The sequence below is a fragment of the Epinephelus moara genome, chromosome 10 (assembly GCF_006386435.1).
Source record: "Epinephelus moara isolate mb chromosome 10, YSFRI_EMoa_1.0, whole genome shotgun sequence".
In the NCBI taxonomy this organism is placed as follows: Eukaryota; Metazoa; Chordata; class Actinopteri; order Perciformes; family Serranidae; genus Epinephelus; species Epinephelus moara.
Window position 1 is genome coordinate 12,497,508 of NC_065515.1, and position 20,290 is coordinate 12,517,797.

The 20,290-nt window shown below is 41.8% G+C and overlaps 1 protein-coding gene across 1 annotated transcript in view; it reads left to right on the forward strand.

The window, feature by feature from the left end:
- hcn2b (hyperpolarization activated cyclic nucleotide-gated potassium channel 2b) overlaps positions 1 to 20,290 on the forward strand; it is a 68,063-nt gene that overhangs the window by 21,759 nt on the left and 26,014 nt on the right. The window contains exon 4 of the mRNA XM_050054868.1: positions 5,413 to 5,631. Coding sequence (XP_049910825.1) covers positions 5,413 to 5,631 — 219 coding nt within the window. The remainder of the gene's footprint in view (positions 1 to 5,412; positions 5,632 to 20,290) is intronic.

Sequence of the window (20,290 nt, forward strand, 5' to 3'; positions counted from 1 at the left end):
AATGCATCCAAGTTGTCCCATAAGGTTTGTTTTTTATTTGAATAGTATCCAAAAAGCTTATCGGTGGTTCAGCAGCACAAAATGTAAACAAATTCTGAATTGTAAACAAATTGTCCCTCCAGAGTTGCCGTAGGGCTGTGGTAGGCGAGGTTCCGCTGTTAGGTGTGGCTATGTTGCTCGGAATAAAGAGAGAACGGTGGCCGCTGAACCTGTTGTCTCAACTCCTGTCCGTTTATTGCTCATTAGCTGCACTCAGTTAGGCGGTCCCAGGACGCTCGGTTACAATACATTGGAAAGCGGAGGCAACAACAATTTTTGTTGTTTTGATTCCTCCAATCTTTTATTACCGATTCCGATTTTGTAAAAATAACGTGATCAGTGCCGATACCCGAGGATCAGATCGGGACCCTATCTACAACATAAAATACGTCAGTAAAAGAAGAATTTTTCTATTTTCTTTGTTGTTTTACTCAACCTGATGAAGGTCTGATGATTGAAACATTGTTTATCTAATAAAGTTTATTGCTGAAACAGAATTCACTATTTCTTTATCTGTGGAAAGTGTCTTCCTACACATCTGCAAGTTTTTGAAGGTGTGCATGAGCCTCTGTGTTCTCATTTTGTGGTGCAGTAACTCGCTCTGTAGAAAATACATTATAGCTGCCACTTATTGTTAAGTCAGCCCGTCTTTCAGCAAACATACAAATGCTGCATTTGGTCAACCAAGACCTTTTAATAGGCTGCTTGTTATATTCAGAGACAGAAAATGTTCCTGTGCGAGCTCTGAATTCAAACTGGTGATGTTGCAGTTACCTTTGCAAACACAGCCACCGTGATGCGCTGAAATTCTGCTGATTAGTCTGTTATTTCCACATTAACACACACTCCTATCTAAGTTTATGCATGAGTATTCCAATCAAGAGTAATATTTCTGCCCTTAATGTCAGCGTTCTTCATTCATATTGTCAAGTACTTCCAGCAGACGCCACCCCGTCTTGCAACTTTCCACACTCGTTTGGTTTTAAATAATGAATACAAACTCGAACCCACTGCTTCTAAATAATGAATCTTAACAGTGCTAACAAGCTCTTTTATGGCAGTTTACATATTAAAATTCTAAATGTCAGTGTCATCTAAATGTCAGTCCTTTCAAGCAAACAAACTCCCCGTGTCAGTTTTGGAGTGTCAGAGAGACTGCACACTGTCAAGGAGGTGCTTGGCAGCATGACTGGCACAAATCTAACACACACACACACACACACACACACACACACACACACACACACACACACACACACACACACACACACACATCCAAACACAGAGTCCCAAACAGCATGTAAACCCAGACGGACATGCCACCATGCACGTACACTCACTATTCTATACTTACTCCATCATGCATCATAGATGTCCCTGGGTTCCTCCCTAAATGCATTATGTAGAATTAGCCACAATCCACGCTGCTCAGTGAGGACTGAGAGCAAATAAAATGAACACCAGAGTTAATTTCATTTGTTTCCTCTTTGTTCCCCCCCCCCGCCCCTCACAGAGTGGTATCTCTGTACAATTAGTTTATTGTGTTAATATGAAGGCTGTAATTTTTGATAGTAAGAGACAGCTGTACACTGTCAGTTTTAATCAGCTATTATCTCAAACGTAAACACATATGGACCGGTTACAGCTGCTCCATGTGTGTTGTCTCTGTCTCTAAAGGTTTCTCTGCTAAAGCACTCACTTGTAAAGGAATACACGTTTATTTTGCCTTCTTTGTCTTGTCTTCTTTCTTAGAGTAAATGAGAAGATTGATACCATTCGCCCACTTAATATGAAGCTTCAGCCACCAGCTGGTTAGCTTAGCTTAGCATAAAAACTGGAAACAGGAAGAGATAGCTACCCTGGGTAGCTGCCAGGTGACCAGCGAAGAAGACACAAACCCCTTAAGACAATGACTTGTCCTTTTTGAACGTACTGACAAGGATTAAATGTCAAATGAGGTACATCAATTATCACTTTGAGGGCGTTTGGGCCGTAATGCTGACATTTCAGTTGTTTAACAATACATAACCAGCAGTGCTTTGGGAAAAGTTTGTAGGCAGGCACAAGTTTGTATGCTTTACAGATAACCCTTTAAATGTTTTATACATTTCTAATTAAGAAATAGCACCACACTGGGGGCATAGCACCACATTGTGCGCACTATAAGCAGTCTCTGTGGGCCCCCCATCCTTCTTCTCTGGGTCATGCACCATGTCTCATGCACCTTTTAGCTGATTTTTTTTTTTTTTTTTACAAAGTCAGTTTGCCTCCTTTCCCTTTCTCTCTTTCTTTCTTCTTTCTTTTTTTTGGAACCCTGATTTCCCTTTCTTGGGGTATAGACGTGGCAGTGTGCATTGGTGCTTCAGCAGCATAAGCAGTCACTCACTCAAATCTAGCTGTGTTTAGAGAAGAATCCTGGTGTAGGGGCAGGCTAAACCATTTTGCATCTTTAAGGGGTGAGAGGGACCAATTTATTCAGCCAATTTAATTTAGTTCAGTCAGGACCACTTTAGTCAAAGAAAGCTTTATTTCCATTTACGGTATTATATTTGGCGGTGTGACTCTGTTCTGGGGCCTCTCTGCCTTTCCTAGGCCTACGCAGAGAGCCTAAGGCGAAGAGAGTACAACTCTCTGCCCTTCCATGTGCAAACAGGGAAAGCCTGAGGCAGAGAGAGTACACCTCCCTGCCCTTCCATGCTCTTACATGGAAAGTCTAAGGCAGGGAGAGCAGCAGCAAAGACCCCTTGGGAACAGAACAGAGCAGCATCAATGACAAACAGAACATTGATAAGTCAGACACAGCATGAAAAGGAGGAGCTGGGGTGGAGGCAGGGCGCAAAGCAGCTTGCAGAGGAAGCAGCAACAGTAGGCAGGCCAGAGCAGTTTAAATAGGGCGCCCTGAATGAGATTTACCAATTGGCTGCATTGACAGGAATCATGTGATCTATCACCTGACTCCCTTCCATCAATCAGCTGCTCCATCAGTTGATTGGGCTGTTTGAGATCAGCTGATGTAGCTGGGATGTGAGCTGAGGTTGACATCGTGTCCTGCCTGAACTAACGCTATGCTCAAATTTGAAATATATAAATCAGAAAACAAAACCTGCAAAACAAATCCAGGCTTTTTGACACTCATAAAAGGTCACAGTAGGGGTGTCAAAGCAATTTATTTGAGGCGCCTCATAAAGCTGATGGTGCGTGTTCGGCCATTTTAAACAATACGTGTACCTCAAAGCACGAGTATCAGATGCTTTCAGTGTGTTTGGGCCTTTAGAGATGCTGGTCAGTAGATTTTGTTTCCTCAGGACAGAGCCAGGCTAGCTGTATCCCCATTTCCAGTCTTTTTGCTGAGGTAGGCTAATTAGCTGTAGCTTCATATTTACCACACAGATATGACAGTGGTATTGATCCTCTCATCTTAACTCCTGACAAGAATGCAATGCACTATTCTTTAAAGCAGGCCTACATGTAACCAGTCTACTGACCTTAACTGCAGCATATATAAACATTCATATGATACAAATGCATCCATTTGTTTCAGTAGCTAAGCTCGGAGTATCAGTTCTGCTGAATCCAGGTTTACAGTTGTGTTGTGCATTTTTATGGAAATCAGATCAGAAACAGGAGACTTACCTGGAATGTATGCCTCTACATCGACAAAAACATTTCTGGGAACAGAGGAGAGACGAGCTGATTTATGCCCATGGGCTTTTACTAACAGTCACCACACACACAGACTGAGAGCAATGCACCCTCGGCCCATTATGAGCTATACTGTTACCTCTTGTTTCTGTACCAAGATGATTAAAAATCCACTTGCAGGACTCGGGTGCGTTTACAGTAATGTGGTCTTATAGATGCTGCAGCAGTATGTGAGAGTAGTAGATAAGTATAGATCTACTCAGCAGTCCATTTTTATTGTTTAGCATTTAGTTTCTTTTGTACAATGTATTGTTCAGTATGTTTATGGATTCACCCCAGTGACATGTAAGGCATTCTCTTGTGCTCTGTCTACTGAAATACTGTATCCTAATGTGTGTGTGTCTGTGAGAGTGAGACAGACAGGTGCAGCCATGTGTAAGAAGGTGTTTATTTCTGTGCCTGGGCTCTGGGTGAGGTCCTCCTTCTCCTGCTGCGATGTGGCCAGCATGCTGATGGCTGACTGAAGGGATTCAGCTGCGGGTCTGTTCACCACCCGGGGGGCAGCGGGGATGACGCTCAGCCTAAAATTGTTTTAAATGTTCTGTTAGGGTTCGTCTGCAATATTTCTTGTTGTAATGGGCTTTAGGCTCGAGGATGACAGTGAGACAAGGACTGCAGCTGCAAGGCTGCGTCATATAGAAATAACAACAAAGCTGGAGATGTGATGATGGTGCTTATAATCTTAAAGGCTTCAAACTTTTGTCGTGTGTTTCTCTGTCTTTTATCTAAGATTACTTGGCCCGGTTTTTATCTCCTCAAACTAATCCAAGCCACTGATCCAGCTGACAGCTCAAAACAGATATGAAACTTTGAGCCACGCTTGGGGCTCACAGTCAGCCACCAGGGCCCCCTGCCTGAGGCTAAGTGCCTCTAAAATCCCATCTTCTTCCTTTGCTGTTGCTCAAATCACCTTTCTAAACACTTCTTTTCATCTGCCAGTTCGTCCTCTTTCACCTCCTGCAAAACCAGCCGAATTTGAATCTCAAATGAAATGCAAATGCTCCTGGAAAAACAAAAATCAGATACGAATCCAAGCAGTCAATCAGCGATTGAGGACAACACTTGTCCTGGAGAGGGATAGGAGGAGTTTGCGAGGAAACACACATACAGCGGTGAACCCCGGACAGCTGTTTGAGAGGAGGATGTGAGGTTCAGCTGTGCCTGTGGAGGGCCGTCTAATGAATCTAACACAGGAGGATTAGGTTTGACTGAGTGTGTGAGCACCAATCAAAGGCAGACTGGAGCAGGCAGATGTACAGGCTCCTCATTAACACTTGCTTTTTTATTTTTTTGCTTCTTCTCCTTCTGCTCTGTCCAAGACGGGGCGAGGCAGCTCAGTGATGATGATAAAGCTCTCCACCAAACCTGAAACAATCACCAGACACAGATTCATTCACTTCACAGGGAGTGTCTCACCCTTTAGACTGCTTATACTTTAATTCACTCTGTACCACCGCCTCTGTCACCCTCTAACTTGTATAAATTTCACTGCTGTGCGCCTTAACAGTCTACCTTTGGCAGAGACGACCGGCTCAGGTCATCAGGTCAGAATCATTGTAGCGTGAAGGAAACTATAAAACTCCCATTCTAGGAGGGCAGAATAACTTTTCCTCTTTCCCTAATTTCTTTTTCTCTCTTGTCTCTTTGCTCTCCCTCCGTCTCTTCCTACAGAACGACACATGGAGCGAGCTCTACTCCTTCGCCCTCTTTAAGGCCATGAGCCACATGCTGTGCATTGGATATGGAAGACAAGCTCCGGAGAGCATGTCAGACATCTGGCTGACCATGCTGAGTATGATCGTCGGAGCCACCTGCTACGCCATGTTCATCGGCCACGCAACCGCACTCATCCAATCTCTGGACTCATCCAGACGGCAATACCAAGAGAAGGTAAGGATCTGGCTAGTTTTTGGTGTCCTGAGTTATTTGACAGGATGTTTACTGCTGGATGTTTCTGGATGCAGATCAAGTTTATAAACGGATGTTTTGATATAGTCGTTGTGAACGTGGCCCCCTATGACTTTACATCATCAAGTATTTTCCCTGTTGTGGTCTCATCGTTCACCATGAAGGCATGTGAGACAAACAGTTTAGCTTAGCATAAAGGCGAAGCAAGGGGAATCAGTTACACCCTTTTTCTATTGTCACTTTGGGCTGTGCCGAGCCAATTTGTGTTTCCATTGTCAGTTTAGATGCGCTGTGCCACACCAAGCTATGCCCGGGATGGATCTCCTTTAGAGTAGGTCCAAAAGCCGGGCCGCCCGCCCCTAAGCGGGAAGCGGTGGTGTTTCGCCGACTGCAGCCAACCCCTCGACGACCCCCGTTCTGCCCCCCAAGTAAGCGTGTATGTTGCAAGACCCTACTCACCTCTGTCTGCAGGAGACCAGAGAGAAAGACGTTCTCAAAGTCTCTGTGTGTTCAGCTTTCAGTACTTTTGTAGCTTCTCACTGAATCTCTATGGTTTGACGTTTAGTTTCTCTCCTGCGTCCTGTTTTTACTTTAGATATCTGCTTTATTTTACTGTTTCATGTTCGCTATCCGCAGTATTAGAGGTTGTGTGAAGCTGCTGCTCGAAAACTCAACATTTCCGTATTTTGGTGCTTCACAATAAAAGTTTATATGTAACAAAATAATGAGGGATTTTTATTGTGAAGAATCTATAGGAAATGAAATGTGTTTATCACTGCATTAGCAGAGCTTTGTTAGCAGCTTTTCTTTAATAAAGGCAAGTCTAATGATACGGCCGGGAGGAAGAGTAAGAGCAGAAACAGCCACAGTGAGATGTTGATGAAGAGCTGCAGACAACAGGCTCTTACTGCATCTCTGCAAACCGCTCACCTCCAACAGGTGAACTTCTTTTACCTGCCCTGCTGTGGAAAAACATATACAGCAAAAATAACAGGGGACTTTAGCTGTGGATCAGCACTCTGCTATTAAACGTCATCACTCAAGACAAGCCATCATCAGTTTTAGACACACCTTCAAGACGGTAGCCCTGTTGTAATGGAAATGCAAATCCCTGCTGTGCTGGGCTGACAGCCAAAACCAAACCAAGCCAGCCCATGACTGTTGAAAAGAGGTAATAGGTGGCTCCGTGCAAAGTTAAAAAAAAAAAATGCACACTTGCACCTTTAAAGGTCACTAATTAGCACACTGTATCTATCAAAAATACAATTAAAAGTTGTGTTTTTATGGGAGTTGCATGCATTAAGAATTACTTCCACGCCAGCTGTTTCCCACTTCTTGCAGTCTTTATGCAAAGATAAAATAATCTGTTTCTGATCTTAGCTTCAAACTGAGTGCACAGACATAACAGTGGTGTCAGTGTTCTCACCTGACTCTCGGAAAGACAGCAAGGATGTTTATTTTCCAGACTATATTTAGTTATATCCAGCAGCGTCACTTCTTTTGAAACAGTGTCCTGGTTACTCTGAGTGATCCACAGACTGGGCTGTAAACAGTTGTGATTAGAACAACCTTAGACCAAAGATATAATCCCTGTGAAACTGTGGACTGTGTGTTCTGTGGATTATCCTGAGTTACAGGGACATTTTCTCCGGGAAGAGATGCTGCTGTTGATATTTTTAAATTTAGATTCTCAATGTTGTGAGTGGTGAGCATGCAGAAATCGTCCATGGGCATCTCAAAAATAAATCTTTAAATCTTAATCTATTTGCTTTGTTTTTGTCATTTGGGTGAACTAACCCTTTAAACTCAAACATATCTGAGTAAATAGCACAGCTTGCTAGTTTTTATTGAGTGGTCTTACTACAGTCTATTTTTAGATCACTTTACATCACAGGTAGCTACAGGATTACCTTACGAGCACCCAGGTGGTCCCTCTATCTGGAGCATGGCACGGCGCCATAAGGAGACTCCATAAAGAGCTTTAATCTACAGTGCTTGTCCTCTACAACAATGTGAATAAGGTTATCCAATTTGATACGAGGCTTCGCTCATTTGATTCAAACACACTTTGATGGGAACAGCATCTGTTCTATCGGTTCGATATTCACAGCTGCAGCTCGCTGGGCCTCGTCCTGTCTGACGTCTCCGTACGCCGGCTGATCAAAGCTCCTGGTGTCTGCAGGCTCCTGCTTTATAGGGCCACGGTGTCAGCGGTGCTCTGCGTCTTGTTAGCTTCCTTAGATCCTGCGTGATGTGGAGAAGTCTCATGCTATCTATCACTCATACACATGCGTGCAGACACACACATGCACATCAGAGTGATTGGTTGAGCTTTGTTGTTTAGCCGAAGCCTCTGGCCAATGTTTAAAACAAAGACTGATCAGGTTTACGTCCCTCTTATTCAATCATATACTGTTTTGGCCTTAACGTGTAGCTTTATTCTGTTTGTTTTCTGGCTCTTGAGGCTTGGCTGTGCGTCATGTTGAGAAGATAATAATCTTGCGTTACTTTCTAGGTCATGATATCAGTGAGCATCCATGATGATGCTGAGTTTATAGCAGACCAACACTCCTGTGGGAGGGGCTGTGGTGGTACTGAAAAAGTAATGAAGCTACTGTATGTATGTGTCAGATTCATGAGAATGGTTAATGCTGCAGCGAATGGATGCATTATCAATGGATCTGGGGGAAAACATCCATCTACACTGTACACAGTGGATACATATGAACACATAACGGGTCTTTGTTGTGTGTGTGAAAGATACAGTGATTCAGAATTCAACAGAAACATCTCTTTTCAGAAAACAATGACCCCTTTTTCTAATAACTTTTACCCCTTAACTAAAAATCGTGGACAGTGATTATCCACAGTCACCTGGACATATTGAAACTGAACTTTTAAATATTATATTTACATTTTTTATCACACAAACATCACTGACATTGGATTTTAACTTGAGACCCTTAAACAGTGATTGCATTTTTCAGTCAGCGGCCTCAGATCTGCAGACTGCCTAAAGAACTCAGACTTGCTAATTCAGTACCATCTTTTAAATCCACTTCTCAAAACACACTCCTCTCATAGACTTGCTTTTATCTAATTGCCTTTTGATCTTGCCAACTTTTAACCTTGTGTTGTTTCTCTATGCATTTTTTAAAATCTAATTTCATTTTCCAAAGTTCCTTTTTCTTTTGATCATGTTTTCTATTTTTACATCTTCGTTGTGTTTCATTCTTCATTATTTCGCCTTTTATTATTTCATTCTTTCTGCTTTCCTGTGATAAACTTTGTTTAGTTAGGTGCTATTTTCAAAGTTTAGCGTCTCTGCAAAGAAGGTTATATTGTTGCCTGTGCTTTTCTGTTAAGTCTTGTTCCCACCAAGCAGTCTGGTTTAGTTCAGTTCATTACGCATTAGAACAACGGTCATTGGTATCGTCCGATTTCGGCTTTGAAATTAAGTATTGGAATCGTCCAACATGCTGATAATATTGGTATGTCATTGATATCAGCCAATATCAGCTTTAAAATAAACACAGAATCAGCCAACATGCTTTTTCTTATTTTTCACATTGCACGAATATTACGTACATTGCGTTTCACGTCCCCATCCGCTGATGGGCAGTCACGATCAGAGTATACGTGCATAATATGATGTTAATTCCACTACAGAATAGACTTGGCGATCACTAAAGTTAGGTGGGGAAAAAAGTGGATATTAGTATCAGTTATCAGTCAAATGAGTTGTTGTTGCCTATCATCATATCGGATATCGGCAAGAAATCCAATAACGTGCATCTCTACTTTCTATTGTCAAAAGTTATGGATGGTACCGACAGAAGTGTTTTATTCAGTTGAGTGTTTTTGTTACCCTCTGTTGAGGAGGTACCTCGCATACTGATCAGATACTAAAAGGTGGAGCTGGAAACACTGCAGTCCGTTGATTGGTCAAGAGAGAACCCTTACTCTTGTTCTAAAAGGGACTATTGCACAAACCCATCATTTTTAAATATTCCATCGATTGCGACAGAGAATGTAAACACTTCAGCCTATCATTTTTTGTTCTGAAAATGTCAGCGTGCAAACCTGATGAAAAAGGTGAAGACAATCCTTTGAATTGCCCATGAAGGCGAAATACAGCAAGAGCTGGACAGAGCAGTGGCACCACTATTACTATGCACTAACAACTCTACATTTAAGAGTGCGGTCTGTGGTGTAAACGGCAAACAGATCTAGGATTTAGGTTCATGTCCATGCAGGTTACGTTCCAGTTCTAAGGATACTATACCCGAAGTGCTTGGTGGAAATGTGGCGATAGTTTGTAGCCACATCAAAAAGTGTGGAAAGATTTTAGTGAAATTTGCCGGAAAGGTAGATCAAGGTCTGCCTTAACAGACGTTCCACCATTTTACAGATATACTATACATGATTGAACAGCCGTCGGGAGCAATATGAGGTTCAGTATCTTGCTCAAGGACACTTCAACATGTGGACTGGAGAAGCCAGGGATTGAGCAGCCTATTAATGGGTGACCTGCTCTACCTCTGAACCACAGCCGCTGTTAATTACTGTTTGTAAATACGCTTGCCAACCCCAGATTCACTCTCGTTTGGTGTTACGTCTTGCTGTATTATGTCTCTTGGATGCCTGCTGCTTACAGTCTGGCACCTGGTCGCTCTGTTTTTATAAAGCCCCGACCTTACCTGAGAGCTGTGGGGTACGCGCTCATTAATGTCCAGAGAACAGAAGATGTAAATAAGGTAATACAGACAGAGACCAGAGTTTTTGCAGGGAAATACTTCGCCATAAACTTCTAGTGGGTTTTTTACCTCCTGTAAATTTCATCCAGTCCGAGCTAAATGTGGCACATAACTTAGTTGGATTAACCTGAAAAAAGTTGCTGTACTTTTACGCTGTAATGGGTTTCCAGACGGCTATTTGACATTAATGCTTTAAGTCTACAGGATGACCTCTTGCAGCGAGCTCAGACACTGAAGAGAAAAATTGAGAGAAAGGCCAAATGAGCTGCTGAGTCTATGCTGGAGTCTCTGTTTCATGTCAGTTATGTGTAGCTGCACTCTGTCAGTGCTGTTACGTCAGCAGCAATCAGTTCCTGCCATCAGTCTCATTCTCCTCTTCTTCCATGATGCACAGCAGTGAAATAATGAACAGAGTGGAAACACCCTGCTAGGCTGGACTAAGACAACTCACCCAACATGTCCGTCCCTCTCCAGTCCCCCATGACTGTTTGTTCATCATTTACCAATGAACTGAACCATGCTGAACTGCAGTCCGCAATAAATTACCGCCATCAGATAGCAGGCTGGAGACAGAGTTATGGGGTGAAACTTGCCTCTCTAACGAAACAGATTCTTTGTCCAAGATAATGTAAATGCTAGCGACAGCATGGACTTGTGTTGACACAACACAGAGTAAACAGTTAGCATCGTGCTCAGCGTTGAGACAGAAATGTCATAATAGCTCCAGCACTAAGCATCTTGTCCTGTCTGCATGCAGACGCCTGCTGACCAAAGAGAGTGTAGATCCAAACTGTTTAGTGTGGGCTGGAGAGTTGCTGGTGATATTTCTGTTTTATCAGAATGGACACATGTTGTTTGGTGAGCGGTGTGTTTAGCAGGTCTCGCAACAGGAATATAAATAGAGACACGTAAGTGTGAGATAAGAGAGAGAGACGCTAATGAGAAACACTGTGAAGCAGTGGTTCCCAGCTGTCAACTACTTCTTCATTCAGTTGAATTGTCAGTGTTTATGTTGGTTTGCCTTCGCACTAATACCATTTATGGTGGCAGAAGATGGACTTTTTTTAACCATTGATTCACTGCTTTGAGCTCATTGTTTCACCTGTTTATCCATTACTTTAGCTAATTATTTTGCTGTTTATCAAGTTACATTTAGCAAATTTATTCTGTTACTATTAGCTAATTATTTCAGCTATTTGTCTGTTACTTTAAGTCAGTTATTTAAATAATTTATGTATTAGTTTTGCTAATTATTTCAACCATTTATTTATTACTTTTAGCTACTTATTTTACGATTTATTCATTACTTTTGTCAATTATGTCAATCATTTTACCATTACTTCAAGTCCATTTTTCTTTTCCTTTTGCAGTTATTTCAACCATTTTTCTGTTACTTTTAGTCTAGTATTTCAACCATTTATCCATAGTCAATTATTTCAACCATTTATCAATTACTTTTAGTCAATTATTTCAACCATTTATTGGTTACTTTTAGTCAGTTATTTCAACCATTTTCCTACTACTTTTAGTCAATTATTTCACCTGTTGATTGAGTACTTTTGGCTAATTATTTCAGCCATTTATCCATTACTTTTAGTCAGTCTTTTCAACCATTTATTTTTACTTTTAGCTAATTATTTCAACAATTTATCCATTGATTTAATTTCAACCATTGTACCCTTGATTTAAGCTAATTATTTCACCTGTTTGTCCTTTGCTTTCAGCTGACAATTTCATTTTCTATTCATTATGTTTTGCTTATTGTTTTACCTGTTTATTTGTTACTTTAGGTAACTTTTAGCTGACTTTCAATTTTTAAACTATTGATCTGTTACTTTTAGCTTTTTCCTATCAATTACTTCACCACTGACTATTTCAACCATTTCTGCATTACTTTTTGCCATTTCACATGTTTGATTTTTTTAAAATCAAATCATAAATTCTATTTTTTCAAATTACCTAAGACACTCCACAATCCTTAGAGTATCACCTGGATACAAGTACCCGTGGCTGGGATTCACAGCATCTCCATTCTCAAACATAATTCTTAAACATGTTGGAGTGTGATGTGGCCAATGGTTAGACAGGACCATAGTGTCTGACATGAAGTTGTAGATGTGCATCTCTACAAACAGTACTACTACTACAGTAAAATGAGGCAGTGGCAGCAGCTTAGTGTTCCCTCATCATCCACTTCTTCATGTTGAGGTGACTGGTGCCCTTATCCTGTGTTTCTCTACAACACTCTTCCCATCTCCATCTCCATCTCCGTCCCTCCATCCCCCCAGCCCTCCCCTGCTTCATATGTCCATTTGCCCTTGACTGTTGGGCAATACACCATCTGCCAGCGGACACCGCACATGGACAGAGGGCATTAGCCATTATGTAACTGCACTCCCGCTCCTCCTCCCCCATCACTTCCCCCCCTTCAAGAGCAATAGAGCAGCGTGTCCGAATGGTAGTGAGAGGAGCGAGATGTGACCCCTGGGGCCTCTGGAGATGTGCACTGATCCATTGGGCCTTGACACATGAAACAGCGACTTGAGGAAGTGCTCACTTCATAACCTGGATGCCCACTGAGGCCTGACCTGGACTACCTGAGCCACTGACACTTAAAAAACTTAATTTAATTCAAGGTCCACTCACTTGCTTTTTCTGAAGCTTTCAACCAAATCTCATAGTGAGTCAGATACGGTGTAAGGCTCCAGAAATTGCTAGTGGACCTTGAGTTAAGTTTTTTTTTGTCAGCCACACTCAACTTCATCTGAAACTTATATTTTAAAGAGTCCAAGTCCAAACTGCTCGATTTCTCACTGTCTTCACCGCCTTATAGCCACTATATGTAGATTTATTTTTCCTCATTGTAGATTCTTAGAAATTATTCAGATATCATATGTTTTATTTTGTAAAAATCCAGGTGACATGTCATTCTTAGTGTCGCTGATGGATTTTTTCATATGACTATTGGAGGTGCTAAAGTCACACATTTTCAAATCCTATAGATAGTTCAAGGGTTTTTCCAATGATTTTATTGGCCAGAATTCATGCACCAGAGGAGGAGATGTCCTGACTTTTAAATGGTAAATGGCCTGCACTTGTATAGCGCTTTTCTAGTCTTCCAACCACTCGAAGCCCTTTAACACTGGTGGCCGAGACTACTGAACATGGTGCCACCTCCTCAGTAACCATTCATACGCACACATCGGAAGCGATTTGGGGTTCAGTATCTTGCATGATACTTCGATATGCGGACTGGGGGGGGGGCTGGGGATCGAACTGCCAATCTTCTGATTAGTGGACCACTCTACCTCTGAGCCACAGTTGTCCCTGGCATTGGTCAAGATCCAAAAACACTGGATCTACAATGCCTTTAATGTCAGTTCCCATAACATGGTTGAGAACATGATTTGTTAAACCGTCCCTGCCTATCAAATGCCTGCATCTTTGAAACCCCTTCCCAAATTTATAACACAGGCTTTCTGTTAAAATTTAAAGCTTCCAAGTCAAAACCAGGAAAATAACCCGGATGACATCACCAGAGGTTATTGCTATACTGTTATGACTTATGTCATCAGTGCACATGAGGGGAGGCGGTGTCTCTAATATAATTCAAGGTTATACCAGCATGGTGTCCTGCCTAGGATACTGTGGCCATTGCTGGTATACGAATTTCCAATCTCCACTGTGGAAGGACTTGAGAGGAGGAATTTCCAATCTCCACTGTGGAAGGACTTGAGAGGAGGATCAGCAGCCACCTACGACGTTGGTTGGGCTTACCTCGAAGTCTAAGCAGCATTGCCCTATATGGCAACAAGAACAAGCTGTCACTCCCCATCAACAGCCTTACCGAGGAGTTCATGGTTACCAGAGCGAGGGAGGTGCTCCAGTACAGGGAATCCTAGGACCCAAAAGTATCTCAAGCTGGCATCAAGGTGAGGACTGGCAGAAAGTGGAGGGCATAGGAGGCTGTGGACCAGGCAGAGTCATGGCTGCGTCACAGAGAGCTTGTGGGATCTGTGGCGACCGGCCGTGCAGGCCTGGGAACCATTCCAACAACTCACTACAACAAACTTGAGGGCAAGGAAAGGCGGGACCTGGTCCAACGCGAAATGAGGGCTGGGGTCGAGGAGCAGTGTGCAAGCCAGACGGTGGGATTGAGACAACAGGGCGCATGAACCAGATGGGAAGAAGCCATGGATAGGAAGATCTCATGGCCTGAGTTGTGGAAGGCGGAATCCTACCGCATCAAATTCCTCATTCAGTCTGTCTATGATGTCGTGCCCAGCCCTTCGAACCTCTTCTGTTGGGGCAAGGTCGATACTCCAGCATGTCCCTTGTGCCAAGGAAGAGGAACTCTAGAGCACATCCTCAGCAGCTGTCCTAAAGCACTTGGAGATGGCCGCTATCGCTGGCGCCATGACCAGGTGCTGAAGGCGGTTGCTGAGTCCATCAACACTGCCATCGACCAGAACAAGCGCTTGCAACCACCAAGGCGTGAAATCTCATTCGTGCGAGCCGGAGAACAATTACCTTCCCGACCGAAAGCCCAAACAGGCCTCCTGGGAACAGCGAAGGACTGGCAGCTAAGGGTGGACCTGGGAAAGCAACTTAGATTCCCTGAAAACATTGTGGAAACCAGCCTTAGACCAGACATCGTCCTGCTCTCAGTGACATCCAAGCAGGTCATCTTGTTGGAGCTAACAGTGCCCTGGGAGGAGAGGATGGAGGAAGCCAGTGAGAGGAAGAGGGAGAAATATGCGGAGCTGGTGGAGGAGTGCCGCAGACGGGGATGGCGTGTGCGTGCTTGCCCGCTGAAGTCGGGGGAAGGGGCTTTGCAGGAAAGTCACTCTGTAAGGCCTACAGCCTCCTGGGCATCACAGGAGCACGCAAGAGAAGAGCCATCAGTACAGCTTCCAAGCCCTGAGCAAACTGGTGTGATTTCTTTCAAAAACATAGGGAAAAAGGCAATGAGCAACTTGCAAAAAAAAAAAAAAAGATTTTGAAAATTATTTAAAAAAAATATGGAAAAACTTTATTTGTAATAATTATTATTGTTACATTTTAAGAGTATGTTACAGAATTATTATAATTTTTGGGTCATTTCCATTTTTGTTTGTTTATAACTTTCTTTCTTTCTTTCTTTCTTTCTTTACTAATTTTCTTGTTTTTAATTTTCTCTTTTTACCAATTTCCTACTCATTTTTTGGGTCATATCTTCCTTCAGTTTCAAAGGGTTGATGGGCTGTAATAGGGCTGCAAAATAAATCATGATTGATTTTGCGGTCTACAAATTATATTCCAGACGTAAGGGACCATGCTTGTTTGGTACAGCCCCTGGCAAAAATCACATCATTATCAATTATATATATTTTTCTTCTGGGAATTAAATGCAAAATAACCATTTCCACTAAAATTGCAACTCATATCGCAATATCTATCAAAATAATTACATTTTTTTTTTTTTTTTTTCATATCGCATAGCCCTGTACAGTAGGATGTAAACATACAATGTTTTATGGATAAACCATATTTTTTCAGTCCCTCCATGCCCTCATCAACACATTAGTAATGTAGTGAGTGTGTGCATGCATACTTGTGTGTGCCTGAAAGTGTGTTGTGTATGTATTTCTGTGGGTTTGTCTCCACTTGTCAGTCAGTGAGCTAAAAGATACTGCTGAAGTCAACTCGGGTTTTATACACGCAGGACATCACACACACACACACGCACACACACACACACACACACACACACACACACACACAGATATAGGACTTGTCACATCCTGAGCCCTAACGCTCTGTGACATGGCCCATTAATGGGAGGGCCAATTCAATTTCTCCCTTCCCTCTGTGGCAGCTTACAGTGACAGCCATGGATCATGCTTGCAAGCCACCAACTAGAGGCTTTATGTCCCATAAAAAACCTCAGTGCTGCCTCAACCCCCCCTTAACTAAGTCCAGAACTGATTGGATTTCAGTAATGTAATACATTTGTTGGTTTTATACAAGAACCGCTGGAGGGTCTAAGTCCAGCCTTATCTACATCCCCCACAGCAAAGTTTGATTTTATAAGAAGGACACTGCATTATTACTACAATATAAGAGGATCTTAGCTGTGTCAGACCCAATACTGTATATAAAAATGGGAGCTGTCATGTATTTCATCTATATTATACAGTCTGTGTCTCAGACATGTATGTATTCCTTGTGCTGACACTTTAAAACAAACTGAGTGGAATAAGGAGTTGCCGTCATGGAGGGTAGATATTCGTAGTATCTGGTTGTAAATGCTGACATTTGTTCAGATTTCACTTGTTCAGAAGTGTGTAATACAGTGTGAGTCAGAGCATTGATTTACAGTTTAGAGTGCCAGACACTCGTCATCTTTCCCATCTTTCACTTTGTTTTGTTCTCAAACAACAACATAACCGCATGGTAACACAGCATGCATTAAGGATTTTCAACATATTTTCTTAATATATCCTACCAAGAGGAATCATTGAACAGCTTCGCCACAACAAATTGTGTAGTTACTAAACCAGCAATTTTTTTTTTACTGTAAATTTGAGTTCTCACTCCAGTCCCACTGACTTTAAGTCTAATGCTGAGAAAATCAGAAAGTCGATAAAACTCAGCTCCTTCAACGAGCACGTTTAAAGAAGTGGGGAACAAAAGAGAGACAGAGAGAGAGATGTCATTCCAGTTTAATCGAGACTGCCACACGCTGAATCCTGAGGCAGGAAACACTTAATAGGAGCCCCTCAGTTTATCCCGTGCTTGATTAAATGATCTGGAAGCCGTCTGCATCTTTATTGTTACTGACTCACTGCAAATGGGGCGAGATTTGTCACATTTAAGTGACATGTCTTTCGTCCTTGTTGGGTTAGTTAGGAGTATGTTTATTTTGGGGATCCCCCTCTGATGTCCTGAATTCATTTTTCTTACAAATTTTTGAAAGAAAAATTCAGATTGTTGTCGTCTACATTCAAGATGTGTTAGAAATCTGAACGGGGGGCTGAAGATGACACCCTGTAAAGGTTTTCATTTAGCGCTGCCACCGCTTTTCATGCCAAATGAACCGTGGCTCAAGGCAATTAATTAAGACTGAATGAGATTGAGTTTGAAATTGGTTTACGTAAGAAAGAATAGGATGCAGTAAATTGTTATTGCAGATGTAATTTCATAATGCGGCTCATTAAAGTAAGCGATCCACTTAGATTTTCATTTTGTCAAGTATAAGGTCATGCTGTGTATGTGGTGTTTATCTGTTAGGACATGCATCACACTGTAGAACAGTATTATACTGGGCAATCATTGGATAAAAGTGCCTGAAAGAGACAGGGAAAGAAAGGGTATGTGGAAAATTTAATAAAAAGCAGGATTATAAGAGATAAAGTGGATTTATAGTAATCTAAATAGAAATTAAGTTTTCCTGAAAATAAGGATAAATGTCACTCTCTTCCACCGATGCTGCAATTCTTACATAATTCTTACATTCTGTCGCTGCTTTATATTATGGGGAGAAAATCCTCCTGTGGAGAAACAAAATTAATGATGTCCCACCATGACAGCCAGTATGTGCTATATAGAGGATATTGTGATTTGCCGTGCCACCCAAGCCACCAGGGTCAAGCCTCCATTTTCTTCTCTAACCCATATGTCACCTTAGAGTGTGACACAGTGTAATTTCCCGCACAGGGAGCCATCCTATCACATGCACCTGTCATCGGCTGTTACATGCAAGGTCACTGTCAGCGCCCCTGCTGGTCCTCCATACATGGCGTGTCCTTATAAATCCTGATTGGGTGGTAAGAAGGTATCGGCACTCTCGATGATTAAAGAAGTGGATGGAGTATGTACACAAAGAGGCAGCTGAAGATTATCCTTTGTTAGATCTGCTCCACTTTTTCCACACCTCAGTTCATACATAGGTCTATATAGGTCTAATTTCTATTGGCCGTCTAGTGACTTAATGAGATACAGATGGGTGGCAAATTAAAGGAAAAACAAAAGGTGCTGTCAGGAGCTGTCGACCAAACCGTGGGTTTTTATATACCCCAAAAAGTGCATGAAAAATTCCAAACCAAGAAATGAACAAACAGACCTGACTGAGCAAATATAGTGGTTTGGAAAAAACAAATAATACACAAGGTGTAACCAAAATGGACAGCAACTACAACTAAGTACAAAGCATAACCAACTAAACCCAAATCCCCCCCATGACACGGCAGCAGATGTTTGGTCCAACGAGTTGGCTCCATTTATGAGTCCTCAGCCCTGAGCCACGCCTTTTGCTCCACCAGGAAGTGACCTCCCCAAACAACCATGGTAACTCAAACAGATGATTAATATCAAACAGTTTGCCTGTGTAACCCTATGATGCTAGAATATGTACACTTAATTAAACCATGTGAGGTTAAAAGCAAATAAGTAGATGCTAAATCAAACCAACTGTGTGATGTTAGTTATAGGTGTGGTTGACCATAAATTAAAGTAACCTGTGTAAATAACAAACTGATAAGTTTAAAGAGTGTGAATTGGGAAAACATTACTGTGTGTGGCTGTGACCATCACAGTAATGTGTTGAGCCATTTAAGCCTTCATGATTGCTGACATAGTCTCCAAGTGTCTGTAACATTAAACACTTCCTTTTTTAAGGAATACTTCACCAACTATATAATCATTTGTATATCAAGTGCTCAACGCATGTTACATTGAATATGTGAAGAAAACTTTGTTTTTCTCTCATGCATCTGTTGAATTAAGAATCCAAAACCAGAGAAAATTCTTAATAAATTGAAATCATAGGGGGCTGTGCTTAACAACAGCAAAACTATATAAATGTAAACTCTCTCAAAATTTGTGGAATGTAATCCAAGTCTCAGTTATGTAGTCGTCTGCTCAGTACTTCCCAAACAGGCAGCCCTTTCTGACAGGAAACTGACCTGAAAGTGAGATTTATCTATGCTGTCCTCAAAGCCAGACTCCATTTACAAAAACAGTAATTTTACCTTGCTGAACACAGGAGCTGCTGGTCTACCACTGCCTCGATGACTTAGTTTGTTTATGTTATTGTGTGACTGTTGTTTTAAAGGGTTGGTTTGGATTCACCAAAGTCACACAACAACACAAAGAAACTAACAGATCAAGGCAGCGGTAGACCAGCAGCTCCTGTGTTCAGCGAGGTAAAATCACTGTTTTTGTCAGTGGAGTCTGGCCAGTGTTGGGCAAGTTACTCTCAAAACGTGATGTATTACATATTACTGGTTACCTTTATTTAAAAGCAACATGTTACATTACAATATAACTCTCTGTGTAGAGTAATAAGTTACTTATTACATTACCTTTGCGTTACTTTTACCAAAGTGGCCTTTTAAATGGATGAGGGTCATGTTGTTTCACAGCAGGTAATCAAAGCACAGAGGCTCCAGTTTATTACAGTTCATTTCAAATCCAATGCTGCACAGGTCTGACCCATTCTTTACTTATAATAATACTTTAATTAAAATCCCCTGCTTATATCAGTAATAGTGTGATAATATAGAACAATTAAATAGTATAGACTGTTTAAAATAAATGGACATGGGCCGTGGACACAGGGAGGGGCAGGCACAGGATCACAGTCTAATAATTCTGAGATATGGATAAATATTTTGGGGCCTATGATATGTAACGTAATAAACAAATAGGGTTAGCACAACAAACAGAATGGCATGCAAGTAAATCACTATGACAAGCACAAATTAAAGCCGCTGTATGTAAGAATGTGGCCAAAACAGTTACTGCACTCAAATTCAAAATACTGCCGCGAGTCGTGTCCGCCCCCCCTCCCCTACAGATTCGAGGTTGCTGGACAGCGGCACACTGGAGACTGATTTGTTTGC